Genomic DNA, 17,165 nt, shown 5'->3' on the forward strand with positions numbered 1-17,165 from the left:
ACATGTGTGAGTGTGGTGCAAGTTTTGTTGACATCGTTCGCGAGCCGAGAACTGTCAAACAGTGATGATGTTGATGCCCGAGTAGAAATGGACGCGAGTTAGCGAGTCCGACAAAAGCGTTGTCAAGGTAACGATAGTGGACCTAAACAAGGAATGGTTTCAGAAAAAAAAGTTTGGTTTCGTAGGGTCACATTTTTGTGACTTTCAGGTTCTTCAATTGGAAAGTTGTACTGGAACGGGACAGGATTTCTGTGACGATGTCGTTTAAGGACGTACGAGGTGAGTTCTGATTGATCGATGGTTTATTTCAACTGAATTGGATATAATGGATTCCCGATTGCATACATAAAGGAGCTGGATTGTCCTGCACTTCACGCTTCCTCCTCTGTGTTGATTGGACTTGGTCTAGTTAGAACATATGAGTAAAATTCTTATTCAACACCATAACCTTGATTTTTAGTCAATCGATCCGCTCTAGAACACTATACGATAAATTAAGCTAAGTAGGCTTCCATTAAAGTTTTCAAGTAACACTGGTGATGTTTGCTGATCAATCTCACGATTTTAAAGTCATCAAAAGTCCCAGAGTAGTCTGTATGTCAGTAACGCTTTGAAATGTATCATCGAAAAGTTTCATTGAGCACTACAACAGCGATTTTAGAACAGTTATTTTACAGAATATTTTAGTTTCCTCAAACATTGTTCTTCCCAATTTGTAGAATATTCTCGAACTTTTTATCATCGTCGATTTCGTTTATATGAAGTTGATCGGTGATCAAAGGGCCCATTCACATACCCGGTCAACCATCCTATGAATTACTTTAAATATCTTTATCTAATAATAAATATTTCTGTCGATAGTTCTTTACTATTAATTTTGTTACGTATATTCAAGTATCTTCATCAATCTATGAAACCTTAGGTCGTTTTCACCGGTGCTCCATTTTTTTTGGTCCAATTGTATAACAGTTCTAAAAAAATAGATCACAAAATATAGAACAAATGTCATCCGCTCCCACCGCAGTTTGATGTAAATCTAGTTTCAAATAAATTTGTCCTTAATTCAACATCAGCTCTCCTGCCTGATGGTGAAGCAAATCAAAAATATGTTTGCGGCGATCTGTGATAGTGAATACGGCGATTACTGCTCATTATCAACCAAGAATATATTTTCTCGAAGTCTACGATGTATCCAACTTCGGAAGCGGCGCGTTTTTTTTTTTTTGTATTCTGATGTGCATTTATAATCTCTACTACCAAACATGGACATCTTGCATATTCTAGATTAATTCTAGAATTAATTTGACGATACAAATGCTTTGTTTATCTACCATATCAAAAATATCTGGGAAGAGTAAATATAAACCATATCAGAGTAAAAATGCATTTCTCCAAGATTTTGTCAAGAAATTTCTCAAATAGGCAATAGTTCAGATTTTTTTTCGAAAACTTGTTCAGAGAATGCAGTAATTCCTTCAAAAATTTCACCAAGAAATGTGTCAGATATTTTCAGAAATTGTTCCAATGACAGCTCCAGACTTCTTTAACAATTCTTCCACAGATTCCTCGAGAGATTTTTATGAAAATTCCCATAGGGACTCCTCCAGGATTTCCCCAAGGATTCCTCCTGTTGTTGTCCATTTTTTCCCCAAAATCCCCTTTAAGTGTTTCTTGATGTTCATGATAATTCCACCACGAAATAATCCAGAGATTTTTTTCAAAAGCTTTTCCAAGGATTTCAATAGTTCCTGCAAAGATTTCATCTAGTTCAGACATTTTCCAGAAATTTCTCTACGAAATCCTCCAGGGATCTCTGCAAATATTCTACATAGAAATTCTACAGAATTCTACCAGGGATACCTCCAGGAACTCCTTCTACAAAGAACTTAAAAAGGGATTCCTCATGAGAATCCTGCTGAGAATTTTTAAGGAATTTGTCCATCGATTCCTTCAGGAGTTTCTTCAGAACTTTCTTAAGGAATTTCTCAAAGATTTTCTATAGGGACATATTGCCTGGAAATGAATCAGAGAATTTTTTTAAAAACTTCTTCACGTACTCCAGTTTTTCCTTGAAGGATTTCTTCGAATATTCCGCCAAGAATTAAATCAGATATTTTCCACAAATTCCTCCAAGGGTACATGCAGAGACTTCTCCATAATATTCTACACGGATTCAACCAGGAGTTCTTCCGAGGATTCCTCCAGGGTTCTACCAAGGATAGCTTCAGGAATTTCTTCTGCAATTTCTCCAGGATTTGCTCTAGAAAACCCTTAAGGGACTTCCCAAGGAATTTCTCTATGGAATTTTGCCGCCACAGAATTCAGAGACTCCTCCAGGGTTCCATCAAGGAGTCCTGCAATTTCTCGAGGGATTTTTCCACAGGATTCTTTCAGGGATTCGTCAAGAAACTCCTTCAGCGATTTTTGAAGGAATAGATCTAGGAAAATTTCACCGCTTTATAATTTAGAGTTTTTTTTATAGATTTCATCTCGAAATAATGCAGATTTTTTCCCGAAATTTTTTCAAGGATTCTTTTGGGATTCCTCTAGAATTTCACCCGAAATTCCTCCAGAGATTCTTCTAAGATTTACTCTTTCAATTTATCCATGGATTATTAAAAATGATCTTCCAGGGATTTATCCTGGAAAATTTCCAGTGATTCCATTAGGAATTTCTTCGAAATCCATTTCAAAGATATCTCGAGGAATTTGTCTAAGATCATTTTTCTACGGATTCCTCCTGTAATTCTTTTAGGAATTTGTCCTAAGATTTGCTTGAGAATTACTCCAGAAACTCCTTCAGAGAGTTCTCAACGAATTTCTTTAGGAACATGTCAACAGGAAATGGTTCAATGATTTTATTTTCGAAAACTAGTCGTGAATGCATTGAATCCTTCAGAGATTTACTTAATAATTTCCCCATAAAATATTTAAGATATTTTCGAAAAGGATACACCTGAGAGTTTTCCATGAATTTTCCAGGGAATCTTCCGAGAAGGGTTCCCTAGGATTCCAGTACTTTTTCTGGGATTCCTATACATAATTTCTTTGACTTCTTCAGGAAGTTTTCAAGAAATTGCTTTTGGAAAATTTCACTGCTCAATAATTAGGAGTTCTTTTTTTCTGCAGGAGATCCTGCAGAGATTTCAGTAATTCATCTGTAGATTTCACCTTGACATTTTCCATGTATTTTTTCAAGGATTTCTCCAGAGGCTCTTCCAGGAGTTCCGCCGAGAATTCTTTGGAATTTTTCTAAGGTTTTCTTCAGGAATTTCTCCATAAGCTACTTAAAGTATTTCTCATGGTTTTTTTCCAAGATTGTTTCGACAGGGAATAAGAGATATTTGCGAGAACTTCTCCATGAATCCCAGTATTTCCTTAAAGAATTTCTTCAATGATTTCACCAAAAAAGAAATTCAGATAGTTTTCAGAAATTCCTCCAGGAATACCTTCGGAGACTTCTCCGAGAATTATCTCTGGGATTCTTCTCAAAGTTTCACCTGTAATTTCACTCCGCAATTTCTCCAGAAAATTCCTTCAATGATTCCTCCAGAGAACGGTCTTCCTCAGAGTTTTTCAATGGATTTTGTCAGGAATTCTTCTAAGGCTTCCTTCAAAAATTTCTCCAAGGATTTTACCAGATATTGTCTTCGGAATTCCACTTAAATCTCGTCATAGAATACTACTGAAATGTGTATGTATCATGGTCTTTCGCCATACCCATCAGTGATAATTTCAGTAAATTCCCTAATAACCTCAGGAACACAACAGAAATTTTCTCAGCAACATATGTACCTCCAGAAATTACACTTGGGGATCTTTCTGACAGTAAAAATCTCTTCAGGAGTTAAGCCAGAATTTTCTCTAGGAATTTTGGCAAAAATTCCGCCAGTATCCCTTGAGAAATTACGTCAATAATTCCTTCAAAAATTCTTACGGGAAACCTGCCAGAGATATCTCTAGGAATCCCATAAAGTATTCTTCGAGTAAATCACTCTAGGATTCTTTCACAAAAGGATTTAACTATCAATTTTACCAAAAATATAAAAAAACTCGAACCGCGGAATACGCCTAAATGTAGGCAATTTCCTAAGGAAGTTTTGCATTATTTAAAATAATTAGCAAATTTAGCTTAATTGAACATAGTTATGAAAGTTTTGACAATGGAATCGTTTTGGGCGATGCCAAATTTAGTACCAAAAGGATTTAGAAGGTCTATCTGTATTCCTTTTCTACATTTATTCTTCAAGAACTACAGGCAATATTCAATGGATTCTATCAGGATTTATTTCAAACATTGCTCTATAAATTTCTCCAGAAATTGTAGATTCTTTCAGAAAATGTTCCATATGTTCTTCCAAGGACTTCTCAAGTTTATCTTATTAATAATCCCATATTTTTTTCTAGAAATCCGTCTTCCTCCAGGAAGTCCATCAGGATTCCAAAAGGTTCTTAAACTACGTACTACATACCCGAGCAGATGCATGTTTTATTTTGTATCTTTTTACCATATCACAGTCTCGGCTAGAGCCCAATTTCCCAGACGTTACACTTAAAATATTCTGCCAGGAAATCTTGAAGCTGTAACTACTGAAATTCTTCAGAAATTTCTGATATTCCTTTAAAAGTACCGTAATCCGGGGGCAAATTGATCACTATTTTATAACTTTTAGCTGTGTTGTCCTCCGGAACTCAAATATACTGTCAAAATTTTTCCTAGGTAGTTTGATTGTGTAGGTACTTATCTGGTGTTAGTATTTGAGGTAGAGAGATGCGACGATTTCTTCAGTGGATACGAGTAACTGACACTGAAGAAGACTGCAAGTGGTAGTCGAAATACGCGTATCTGTCAAAGATAAGCATTTAGGAGCGGAATTAAAAGGTACACGGTACTCCATCTACTTTAAAGTTTCTCTATTTGAGATTCTGCTCAGAGGATTCGAACATTCATTAAAGACTCAAATATTGTCAAACCAATTTCGGTAAAACCAGTACTCCATTGATCTTTATCTGTTTATATAATCGATTTTTCATGAAATAATATTTAACTTATTATAAAAATAGTTTTAATATCCAAAAATTAGAATGACGCACTGGGGCGTAATTGATCACCATGTAAAAACGCAGGATTAAGAGTAACAAATTTCCCTATCTACTAAATTTGGGTCTCCTGAATCTGAATATGATATCAAAAATCTTACAACTTGAGCAGGGAATGAATCCTGAGAAAATTGAGAGAATCTCTCACGTTTCGCTCTCTGTAACTATCATAACATGCTGCACATTATGCGAGACTGTTTATCGTATACTGCTACAACTTTGATCAGATTGGGGGGATGGTAGTGCATGATAAAACCCCTCTAAACATGCTCCAAGCCTGGGGGACACTGCTATTGGAAGTTCGTGGATTGTATATAGTGCCAGTGAAGAAAAACACCTATCCCCAACGGTAAACAAGCGAGAAAAATGGATTTTATCATCGCTCTCTCTTTGGGGAAATTTTTATCAGGAATTCCGGAGGTAAATACTGCATAAGAAGCGATCAGAGCAAGAATGCATGGCTGTTTTCTTTTGTATAAGTCCTACAGGCATCCTAAGATGAATCGATGACGAAAGTCTTTGAAGATCCTTTGGCAGAAAGAAGGCATGGAAGAATCTTTAAAAAAAATCACTAAGAATTCATTGGAAAAATTAATAAACAACACTGGAAAAAAATCCCACGAAAAATACATGGAGACATTACACTTAAAAGAAATTCTTCAAACTGTTTCTTCTATGATCATTTAGAAGTTTCTTCTTCAATTTCTCTTCAGATCCCTCGAAAAATAAATAATTCAAATATTCTTGCTAGAGGTAAATATACATATCCGTTTCCGATCAAACAGCGGGGTAACATTGTTCGAAATGCATTTCATCGTCAAAAAATTGCAATCATTGTTTCGAATTGAATAAATTTACTCAAAAACAAAACTCATTTTTGGCAAAAACCTTAATTCTTAGAAGCTCATGACACAATTGAAGATTCGTGCCTTACATGAAAGCTGCAAAAAATTAACGAAAATCATGTTTTACTAAAAATAATATCACTGAAAACGATTCCGTTGTCAATTTTTTTTATAAGTACCGTAAAACGGGGTAACTTTGATAGTTTTTTCGAAGAAAACTTGAATATTTTTGCATGCTGTTTCAAAGATTTACAATTTATATTTTTAAAACAAGTACTGGCATCCTAGCTATCCATTACAGTCGATAAATTGGCAAACGATTCATTTTGAATGGATGTATAATTTTTCATATAATCGAAAGTTGGTTTTCTGTTTTGGGGTAACTTTGATAATGGAGTATGATTCGAACAAAATTGAATGAATAACGAACATTTGTAGGGCATTGCATACCTCTAGGCGTTTAACGTTATATGGAAATTTCTGACTTAGATTACAAAAATGGTCCCAGTTTGTGAATATGCTTTTCGCTAAGAGATTTGAGACCGTATTCAAGTTCTATGATAACTAGGCTATCAAAGATAAGTGGCCAATTATTCAAAACTACATCAAATAGTGATCGTAGAACAGATTGTTTGTAAACGTTTTGAAAATGCTAAAATTGTGTAATTTTTTTAAATTCGTATAAAAAGCCTAAAATGTTCTTGATTAAAATGAAAACCGCTCTTACATGGAGTGTCATACTTATATTCTTTGGTTTTGCTTTCGTTTTGCTTAACTGATTAACAGAAATTATGATATTTCATTTAGTATGCGGTGGGTTACGCACTATCAAAGTTACCCGCATTATCAAAGTTACCCCGTTTTACGGTATATTCAATTTAGCAAAATCAATGCATTACTACAAAGAATACCCAATTTTCTTAATTTTATTTTAATTTGAAAATAAGGCCGGAACAAATTCAAAATTTTACCTTTGTCACCTCGTCCCTTAAATTAAGAGAAAATCCAGAAGGGAGAAATAAATAAAATGACTTATTTTCAATGATGTTTTATATGACTTTTAGTGTTTTGGCTAGTTTTATTATTCATTCCTCACAATATTGTATTAGATATAAGACAACTGGTATTATCAGATAAACACTTATGATTTGTTATGACAAACATGACCAAAGAGATATCAAGAAACATTAATTATTGATTTTTTCATAATGCAACCTTTTGCGCCTGGATATATTTAGGGAACTTACATAAATCGAGAAACCCTTATTAAAAAATCCTGTATCTAAACTTACAATGAAAATCTTTTATTCACCAGTGGAATATGTCCACTTAAAATCATAAATTAATCTTTTTTTTTAATTTTCGTAAGATTTGATTTTATTTTGAAAGGCTACAAGATAACGTAACCATTGTTGCCAAAAGTCAGAGCGTTGACCATTGCAAAATCAATATGAGCACATATTGTATAGGTAAATGTAAAGCTCAAGATAACGACGTACAGATCTAACTCAATGAAAATAATGAAAAAAGCAGTAAATTTGTTATAAACGTGCATTTCTAGCATTAAGAATTAACAAAAAATGTTAGAATTTTCATTTTATCTTTAATTTAAGATTGAGACGAAATTTCTGCAAGAATTCATGGAGAATCTTGGCCAAAAATTCAAAAGGCTACAGAGTTTTGCGGATTTCCGCTTAAAATCCTCAAAAACTCATCCAGCCACTTTTGCAGGGATTTCATCAGGAACTACTCCAGTAATTTTTCGAGGAAAGCCTAATAAATTTCCTCCAGGGATTTTCCGCAGTTTTCTGCAGTAGTTACTGTAGGAGACTTTCCCAAGATTCCAACAGAAATTCTGACAGGATAACTCACAATGATTCATTAAAATTCTACAAGAGTTCCTCCAGGATTTCATGTCTTTTTTTCTGTTATTCTTGAAGCCAACACCACAGAAGCTCCTTCGAATAATCGCTCCAGAAATTATTCTAGGAAATACCCCCCCCCCAGAATTTCTTGAACAATCGTTATGGAGAACTATGTGGAATCCTACAGTCATTTCCACAGTATGTTCAACAACGACGTAGGAGGAACTATTGGGGCAAATCTCGGTTAGTTTATGATTTCGCCCAAAAAGCCATTGGTTACCAAGTGTGTAGCTTCTTGTTATCGGGCAAACGAATGGATACATGTTAATTAACAATGCTACGATGAAGAGAAAATACTCCTCTATCTCCCAGTGGTGATAATATTTATCTTGGTCCAATGATTTGTTAAAACACAACGAGATACTTGCTACGCTACCAATGGCTAGTAGGGCGAGATAATAAGTTATTTGATAAATGTACCGTGGCAGCAAAGTTAACGCTTTTTAACAAAACCGCAGATACAACGCAGCATACGTTTCCGCCCACAACATCGATTCTGAAATCAAAACCAGAATCACATCTTCAACACAACCATCGCCAAACAGAGCAAATTTCAATTTGCTTTTGTAGGGTTCACAAAATTCGGAACGGGCTGGTTGTCGTTCCAAATGTTGTGCGGAATGAAACGAAACCGTATGACTGTTTCATTTATTTGAACCAGAACTGTCCGAAAATCAAATTTAGAACGCCCCGGTGGAAATGCAAAACTTTGGTTTGGTCTTTTGACCTGACAATATTTAGAATACACCACGATCGGTGAAACCGACATCAAGCATGCATTATAAATCTCCTAAGAAATGTTACGAAATTTCGTTCGATCATGTTTTATCGACTGGGCCTTCGACAGTTACCTTCATGAACATTCATCGAATAACGAGTAACGTATGATGTCTAAGTAATGTTATATCGTTATATATTGACAAAGAAAATGAAGCTTTGTATCCATGCACCTTTATCATTCTTTTCCGTATCGATTCGTACAGCAACGTAAAGGTATTCTGGTACATCGTATGAGAGGTCTCGATTGTTTTGATTTTCCAAGGATCGGAATGTTTGATACCTAATATAATTCTTTTTCTTTTTCTTTTTCGGAAGACGGGGTTGGTGGTCTGATGGCTACCGCTTCTGCTTCATATGCAGAAGATCATGGGTTCAATCCCAAGCCCGTCCCTTTCCTCGTACTTTGTACTTGTACAGTGACCCCACGCAGTTGAATCACCCACAATTTATGAATCAGCTGATTTCAGAAGACAAAATTATTGTCAAACTTGTCACAAAACATCACAGAATTACTTTTACACTTAGTTTCTTATCAGTAAAAATAATTCTGTGATGTTTTGTGACAAGATTGATAATAATTTTGTCTTTTGGAGTCTGCTGATTCATAAATTGTGGGTGATTCAACTGCGTGGGGTCACTGTATATCTCTCACTTGCTTCTATCTTCCATTCTAAATATATCACACTCAAAACTATTCGTTCATAGCAAACGCTAGAACCAGAGGCGGACAAGAAACCGTTTCCCCTAACGCTTCCTACTTCCACGCGCACGCCTTTCTTACGCCTGAAACGTAGGCAGTCTGCTAACCACAAAAGCAAACCTCTCTGCCATGCCGTTCCCCCAATCCATACACTCCCGCATGAACTGGCGTGGGTGGATGCAGTGGAATATACGGTCTACGTGGGAGCCAGTTCAATGCATCATCAATTCCTCCCCCTTCCCCTCATTGGTCAGCATTCTGACGTGGCAGGTGCCATTGTTGCCTAAAAATAGAAGATCACCAGCACTTATACACTGAGGATGCCTGTTAGTCCCAAGCAGTCATTCGGTTGGTTCCTTGTGTAAGTGCAGCTGATCTGGCGATACTGGAGTGCATCCAATCAAGCTCAAGCTCAAGCTCAAGCTAATATAATTCTTTTTCGGATGTTTTTCTTCATATCCGAAACATTGCTAATAAGCATTTTGGATTATCACCACCTTACATAACCAGAAGGATGCTCTTAAATTGGTAGGTATTAGAGCAAATATGTATGCGCAAGAAACATGCCTGCTGGCCATTCTTGAGGCCAACACTTCCCCTGCATTGAGGCAACAGATGGATCGCAATATCCATAGTTTCCTCTTACCACCCTTTGGTATGTGATATAATGTGGCATAGCTGATAAGTGTCCTTTGGCTTGCGATTCATCTAAAACATTGGGAGTTCAATTCCCAATCAAAAAAATATTCGCTCTAACGAAGGTACGGTGCAGCCATCTGGAAAAAGTTTACTCTATGCGTGAAGCGTCGAAAATTTAACCCGGCATGGTATAGAATGTGAAATTTCAAATGCTTATATAATATTATTACAGTAGCTATTTAAATTCTTTTCAGTACATGTTGATAGACTATTGATGGGCTACATTATAGACACATTATTTTGATTTTTAAATTTTTTCCTCAATATTCTGCGGATTCTATAGCTTATCATAAATCTAACCCCGTACACTTGACAGAATTTAATTAAATTTAGTTTTGAATTTTTTAGAAGTATCGAAAAATTGACTTCCTATGCTATGCCATGTAAAGAAATCGGAGCTTCACGCATAGGGTCAACTGTGGTAATTGCCTCCGTCATCGCGAATTGACAAAAAAAAACATGATAAACATAAACACAAGGTGATCCGGTTCCCATGGAACCCTACAAATTTGATTATTGATTTATTTTGTGAAGGTCGATAAAGCAGAGGATGCCTGCAATTTTGGTACCGTAAAACGGGGTAACTTTGATAATGCGGGTAACTTTGATAATGCGAGACTCTCAACATACTAAACGAAATAACAAAGTTCCTGTTAATCTGTTAAGCAAAACGAATGCAAAAGTTAATAGTATTAGTATGACACTTCATGTTAAAGCTATTTCCGTTGGAATCAAGTACATTTGAGGATTTATATGCAAATATGGAAAATTTATAAGATTTTAGCAATTTTGCAATGCTCTCAAACAATCTGTTCTACGATCACCATTTGATGAAGTCATAATGAATTCGTTACTTATACTTGATAGCCTAGTTATAGTAGAAACTCGAATTCGGTCTCAAAACTCTTAGCGAATACTATTTTTACAAACTGGGACCATTTTTGTAATCTAAGTCAGAAATTTCCATATAGCGTTAAACGCCTAAAGATATGCAATGCCCTACAAATGTTCTGTATTTTATTCAATTTTGTTCGAGTGATGCTCAATTATCAAAGTTACCCCAAAACAGAAAACCGACTTTCGATTATATGAAAAATTATATATCCATTAAGAATAAATCTTTTAGAAATCTATCAACTGGAATCGATAATTAGGATACCAGTACTTGTTTTAAAAATATGAATTAAAATTCTTTGAAACAGCATGCATAAATATTCAAGTTTTCTTCGAAAAAACTATCAAAGTTACCCCGTTTTACGGTACCGTAATCCGGGGTATCATTGATCAGCGGGATAAAATTGATCGGAATGGCTCATCTCCTAGAAATTTCGTATTATCATTTATTGATTGAACATTTCCAAATCATGAACGGTGCTTCTCTTTCTTATATTCATGAACTAATAAAACTGAAGATTTAGCGAAGATTCCGTTTAACCCCTCTACCGGCAGCTTTATTTTTTACCACCAAAAAAATATTCAAATCGCGATAACTTTTTTGTTTCTCTATATTTTTGCACCATTTTTTCACATGATCTCAAAAAACTCTTGTAGTTTAAGAAGCCATGTCGATATTATTCATTGGTGATCTGGTTTTCAAGATATTCCGATGTTCCTTGGATCACCGACATTTTCCATATAAAATGTCTTTGGCGGCTTTTTTTTTTGGTCAATTTATCAAAAAACTAAAATGTGTACTGTGTTACACCATGTAATAAGGAGCTACTCTGAAAAAATCTTACAAATCGGTTCAGTATTCTTAGAGAAATCTGAAATTTACGATATGAGGTTTTTTAGAGTTTTCAAGATCTTTATTTGTTCAAGGTGGTACCTGAAACATAAATGCTCATTACTCAAAGACGGCTGTTCCAAATTGCTTCATTTTTTCACAACATACTCGCATTAATGTATCATTCCGAGAAGTGAATATCCGAATACGATACCAATTTTCGCAGCCTGAGATATTTACGTGGCTAATGGCTACGCGTCGGTCCCCCAAGGAATTTTGAACAGTGAATAAAATTGTCATCAAAGGAGTCGAAAAACAAACGACAAAGCAAGCTCGCTCACAACCCGTTTATCTATACTGTTGCAGATTGGGATACAATCAAAAGAAAAAATGTCATGACAATCACAGGGCACAACATTGTTACAACCTTTTCAACATGCGATGTATCAGTTATTACAAACACAAAACAAAATTTGTTGTATGCATACTGTTCGGTAATGTGCCAATGTTTACCAACGCAGAGAAAGTTCTCGAAACTTGCAATGCGAAGCCCAAAAAATTGCTGCGCACGTGGTGATCGATCTTTGTCATATTCTGTTCAAGTGGTGATAAGCTGATGTTGCGGAACAAAATTGTTGCAACAGGAATAGGAGATGACAATGTCTTGGTTGCTGCGTGTTGGGTGACTATTTATTTACTGATTTTGAAACATCTCCGGATTCCGATAACCGATAATGAATATCGACACATATTCGAAAACAAGAAGAATTTTTTTTGAGAACTTGTGAAAGAATGGTGCAAAAATATCGGACAACAAAAAAGTTATCGCGATTTGAATATTTTTTTAGCGGTAAAAATGAAGCTGCCGGAAGAGGAGTTATGCGTAAATTTGGCAACTTTTCGAAATAATGATTTTAATGGTTAAGGATGACACTACCGAAGATTCATGTCTCACGTAAGTTCTGCAAACAATATGAGCAAGGAAAGTGCGGTTCTAACTAAAAATGGCATCGCCGAAAACGATTCCGTTGTCAAAACTTTCAAAAGTTTGCTCAATTAGGGAACATTACCAAATTACTGTTAAGAATGTAAAATTCCCTTAGGAAATTGCCTATCTTTAGGCGTATTCCGTAGATCGAGGTGTTTCTAATTTTAAAACAACTCAAAAAATAAATGACTTGTAAGCGTTTGTCCTTCATATTTGGCTTCAGGGGCAATGATTCAAGTAATTTTCAATATTACCGAACGTTGTTTACATACGTGATCAATGTTACCCCATATCAGCTAGTTCAAAAAAACGCTTAATTGTTTTTTAAACATGCTTAAAGCTATCTTAAAATAAAATACACTATATAGTCACGAGCTGGTGGCAGTACTTGTTTTTAAAAATATAAAATTTGCAACATTTGCATTTTCAAACGAAATATTTCAGAAATATTTAAAAAATGATCAATGTTACCCCGGATTACGGTATCGAGATTTTGATAGCATTTATCGAATATTCTTTATGCACAGTTATTTTTTTTATGAATCGATGACGATCGACTAGCGATTTGTTATACGAGCGTCTTTAAAGCTCGATATAAAGAAATGTGAAGAAATTTAAAGATATGGTTGACCGGGTAATTCATAATTCTGAAGGGGATGGGTGGGTGTTTTCAAGATCTTGCAGGTCATGCAAAATTCGGAAAATATTCTTACAAAATGCGTTATGCGGGGGTGGGTGGGTGTTGAAGATGGCCATTTTTGGCGTTATGAAATTTGTGAATAAACTCAAAACTTAATCAAACCAACTTTAAGCAAATTGTAGTTCAGTCGAACATTAATTGGGTTTGGGTTGAATATGTTCAGAACTGGTTTCGCCAGAATCCACAGAGGATTTTTGTTCATAACCCTCAAAGTGATTCTTGCAGAATCCACATAGAAATTCCTACCGAATACACATCAAGATTCTTGCAGAATCCGCATATAGATTCCTGCAGAATCCACATAGGAATTATTGCAGAAATTACTGGTATTCTTGCAGACTCTAGCAGAACCCATATAGGGATTCTTGCAGAATCCACGGAGAGATTCTTACGGAATCCACAGTGGGATTCTTGCAGAATCCACGGAGAGATTCTTGCAGAATCCACGGAGGGATTCTTGCAGTATTCACGGAGGAATTCTTGCAGAATCCACAGAAGAATTCTTGCAGAATTTACAGAGAGATTCTTGCAGAATTCACAGAAGGATTCTTGCAGAATCCACAGAAAGACTCTTGCAGAATTCACAGAGGAATGCTCAGAAGTATTGCTGCAGAACCAACAGAGAGATTACTGCAGATTTCACAGCCCGGATAACCAACCAGCGATTTCCAATGATCCACAATGGGATTCTTGCAGAATCCATATAGAGATTCTTGAAGATTCTGCAGTGCGATTCTTGCAGAATCTACATAGGGATTTTTTTTCCAGAATCCAAAGAGGGATTCCTGCAGAATCCACAGAAGAATTCCTGTAGAATCCACATATAGATTTATGCAGAGTTTTTGGAGGGATTCGAGCAGAATTCACGAAGGGATTCCTTCAGAATTCAGGAAGAGATTCCTGCAGAACTCATGAAGAGATTCCTGCAGAATTCACAGAGGGATTCCTGTAAAATCCTCAGAAGGATTCTTCCACAGCGATTTCTGCATAATCCACAGAGAGATTCCTGCAGAATCCAAATAGATTTCTGTAGAATCCTCAGAAGGATTCCTGAAGAACCCACAAAGGGATTCCATAGAGGTATTCTTGAAGAATCTACAAAGGGATTACTGTAGCATCCACAGAGAGGTTTTAGCAGAATTTGCAGTGATTCGAATAGAATTTGCATAGGGAATCGAGTAAAATTCGTGAAAGGGTTTAAACAGTTTTCGCACGGTATTCGAGCAGAACCCAAATGTTCCGACCAGAACCGGAATAGTAATGTTAACCATACTCTTACACTACACTTTTTTATATTAAACTTTGGGAGGGATTATTAGAGTATGTTTAAAACTACAAATGAACTTTAACACTTCACTTTTTGCAAAAAAAAAAAATAAAATACTAAAATCACTAAGGTGAGCAAATACCTTTAAACACATATTAGAGTTTAAAGGTATTTGCTCACCTTAGTGATTTTAGTATTTTATTTATTTTTTTTTTTTTGCAAAAAGTGAAGTGTTAAAGTTCATTTGTAGTTTTTTTTCATACTCTTACATTTCGTTCATCGGATTTTTCTCATCAAATTTCAGACCTCTCGGAGCACCTGAAGATCCTCGGCTACCCCAACAACATCCCCCTCTCGGTCCTGAACACTCCCTACGGAGGTCCGGAAAGCTTCAAAGCCTACTACGACGTCCTTACATGGCTGATCGGTCGGCTCGAGCCGAACCTAATCCTGGCCGGCGGCATCCGCTCCGAGCAGGATCGCGTTCTGTTCGTGCGATCGGCCACAGAATTTCTGGTCACCAAGTCCAGCATCAAAGTGAACCCTCGGAAGCTGTACGCCAGCTCGGCTGCCGCCGCTAAAGAACTGCTCAAGGTGACCTCTCTGCTAATTGCGTCCCCGAAGGTGACCGGTGCCGATGAGGAGTCGATCAAGTCGCACGTGGAAATCGATCTGTCCGATAAGATGGACGACTTGAAGAAGGTTCGCGGGCTGTCATCGGAGCTGACTAATCGCGGGGCTGCGCTATACGATTTACTGAAGAAGGAGTTGGTCAATAGGGAAACTCGAATGGTACAATCGACGCGTCCGCTGGAATTGGCGACGGTGGAAAAGGTGATCAAGTCAGCGATCACGTCCTTGGATTCGAAACTGGTGGCGTCGAAGGCATCGCTGGAGAGCTTGAAGGCCGAGAATGGTAACTTGACTGCCAAGATTCAGCGCAAGTCGTCGGAGCTTGAGCGATCGAAGCAACGACTGCAAGCACTGCAGAAGGTGAGACCGGCGTATCTGGAGGAGTTTGAGAAGTTGGAACTGGAATTGAAGAATTTGTACGAACAGTATATAATCCGGATTCGCTGCGTGGATGCGCTGAAATCGCAGCTGATCAGCAAGAATCGCACTCCGACGCCGACTTCACCGATCGCCAAGATGACGGACAGCAGTATGACGATTTTGCCGGAGGGATTGATGGACTCGGATGATGAGAATGAAGACGAGATCGATGACTTCGATGAGAGGGAGGATGTGAAACTGAAATCGGATAAACGGGTATTGCGCAGTGAGCTGTTGAACAGGGATCGTGGCTCGACGCGTTTCCGTACAAGAACTGCCGAAGGAGGACCATCGTCAATGAGTGGACGGGACCGAGTCAGGATGATCGGTGGGATGAACGACGATTTGGGACCACTGGATAGCTCTTTGGGAAGTTCGGCAGAATCCGAAAGCGATCTAGAGATGGACGGAAATGGACGTAAGGAGTGGTGATATTGCTGAATGAATTAACGGTGATTGATATCGTTTTGGTTTTATTGCAGTTATCGACGAACTTCGCTCGGATGATGATGACGACGATGAGGATGACGAAAGTCTGACAAAGCTGACAAGGGAGAACTCGAACCTGGCGCGGAGCGCCAAGCAGGACCAGAGCGATGAAGACTTTTAAATCGTCCGTCGCCTTCATGATCGCTGTCTACTGATAACTTAATATTTTATTTTTAAAACACAATAAAATGTACATAGGTTTATACACAAGTGGTAGTTCCATAATTGCAACATTAAAATCAACTTGAGCAGAATTTCCTTACCGATCTACGAATGACTTACGCGCTAACAAAGACTCGAATTCTTCATCTGTTTCTCTTCCCGGCGATCGCCTCTTACATATGCACATCCTGATAGCGTTCGAAGTGATGTCGGTGATCGATCAGCATCAGATCATGATGGTAGGTCAGTGGAGGGGATGTGGCCCTCTCAGCCCCCTCCTTTCCGGAGTGGCGGTTGAGCGTTTCCGTACCGCCAGCTCCTCCGGCAGTTGTACTCACAATACTGCTACTGTTCAGCTTCTCTTCCTCCTTCGCTAGATAACTATCCGCAATATCTCTGTCCAGTCCGGTGTACGTAAATGTCTTCTCCTGATTGTGGTGATGTCGGTGACGGTGGCCACGCTCTTCCTGATCTTCCGAAGTTGGTTCGGTCTCCGAGCTGGAACGCATCGATCGCTTCCGGTTGACTCGGGCTATGTGCGCCTCTAGCAAAGCCGTGTCCGGATACATCGGCGGGTACTGTGGTACTCCCGGAGGCATCAGGTTCGGAGGATACATCATTGGAGGTCCCCCAGCGTTTGGCGGAGGCGACGGGTACATCTGCATCATCTGTGAAATCTAAAACGTGGGAAGGACGTTAAAGCGAGAATCCATCTAACTTCCACAGTTCCC

At 37.6% G+C, this 17,165-nt stretch overlaps 2 protein-coding genes across 6 annotated transcripts in view; one reads left to right on the forward strand and one right to left on the reverse strand.

Annotated features, from left to right (window-relative positions):
• The first annotated feature begins 128 nt into the window (after positions 1–128).
• LOC5576062 (clusterin-associated protein 1) lies at positions 129–16,502 on the forward strand. The gene is made up of 3 exons (XM_001648435.2): positions 129–279; positions 15,035–16,201; positions 16,266–16,502. The coding sequence occupies exons 1-3, from the start codon at positions 258–260 to the stop codon at positions 16,391–16,393; spliced, it is 1,317 nt and encodes a 438-aa protein (XP_001648485.2). The 5' UTR covers positions 129–257; the 3' UTR covers positions 16,394–16,502.
• The window catches only part of LOC5564154, a 133,318-nt gene continuing 132,398 nt past the window's right edge, over positions 16,246–17,165 (reverse strand). For 4 of the 5 annotated variants that reach the window (XM_021857606.1, XM_021857600.1, XM_021857590.1 and 1 more), the window contains one exon: positions 16,422–17,111. In XM_021857606.1, coding sequence (XP_021713298.1) covers positions 16,608–17,111 — 504 coding nt within the window. In that variant the 3' untranslated portion in view covers positions 16,422–16,607. Of the gene's footprint in view, positions 17,112–17,165 lie in introns of all 5 variants that reach the window. The other variant, XM_021857586.1, reaches the window with a different exon arrangement.

Source organism: Aedes aegypti, chromosome 1 (genome assembly GCF_002204515.2).
Source record: "Aedes aegypti strain LVP_AGWG chromosome 1, AaegL5.0 Primary Assembly, whole genome shotgun sequence".
Taxonomy (NCBI): domain Eukaryota; kingdom Metazoa; phylum Arthropoda; class Insecta; order Diptera; family Culicidae; genus Aedes; species Aedes aegypti.

What these genes read in the sequence shown, in the direction of transcription:
- LOC5576062 (XM_001648435.2), top strand. Translation starts at nt 258, where the DNA reads ATGTCGTTTAAGGACGTACGAG. An exon ending in GTCGTTTAAGGACGTACGAG is followed by an intron (nt 280 to 15,034) that starts GTGAGTTCTGAT and finishes ATCAAATTTCAG; the next exon opens with ACCTCTCGGAGCACCTGAAG. An exon ending in AGAGATGGACGGAAATGGAC is followed by an intron (nt 16,202 to 16,265) that starts GTAAGGAGTGGT and finishes GTTTTATTGCAG; the next exon opens with TTATCGACGAACTTCGCTCG.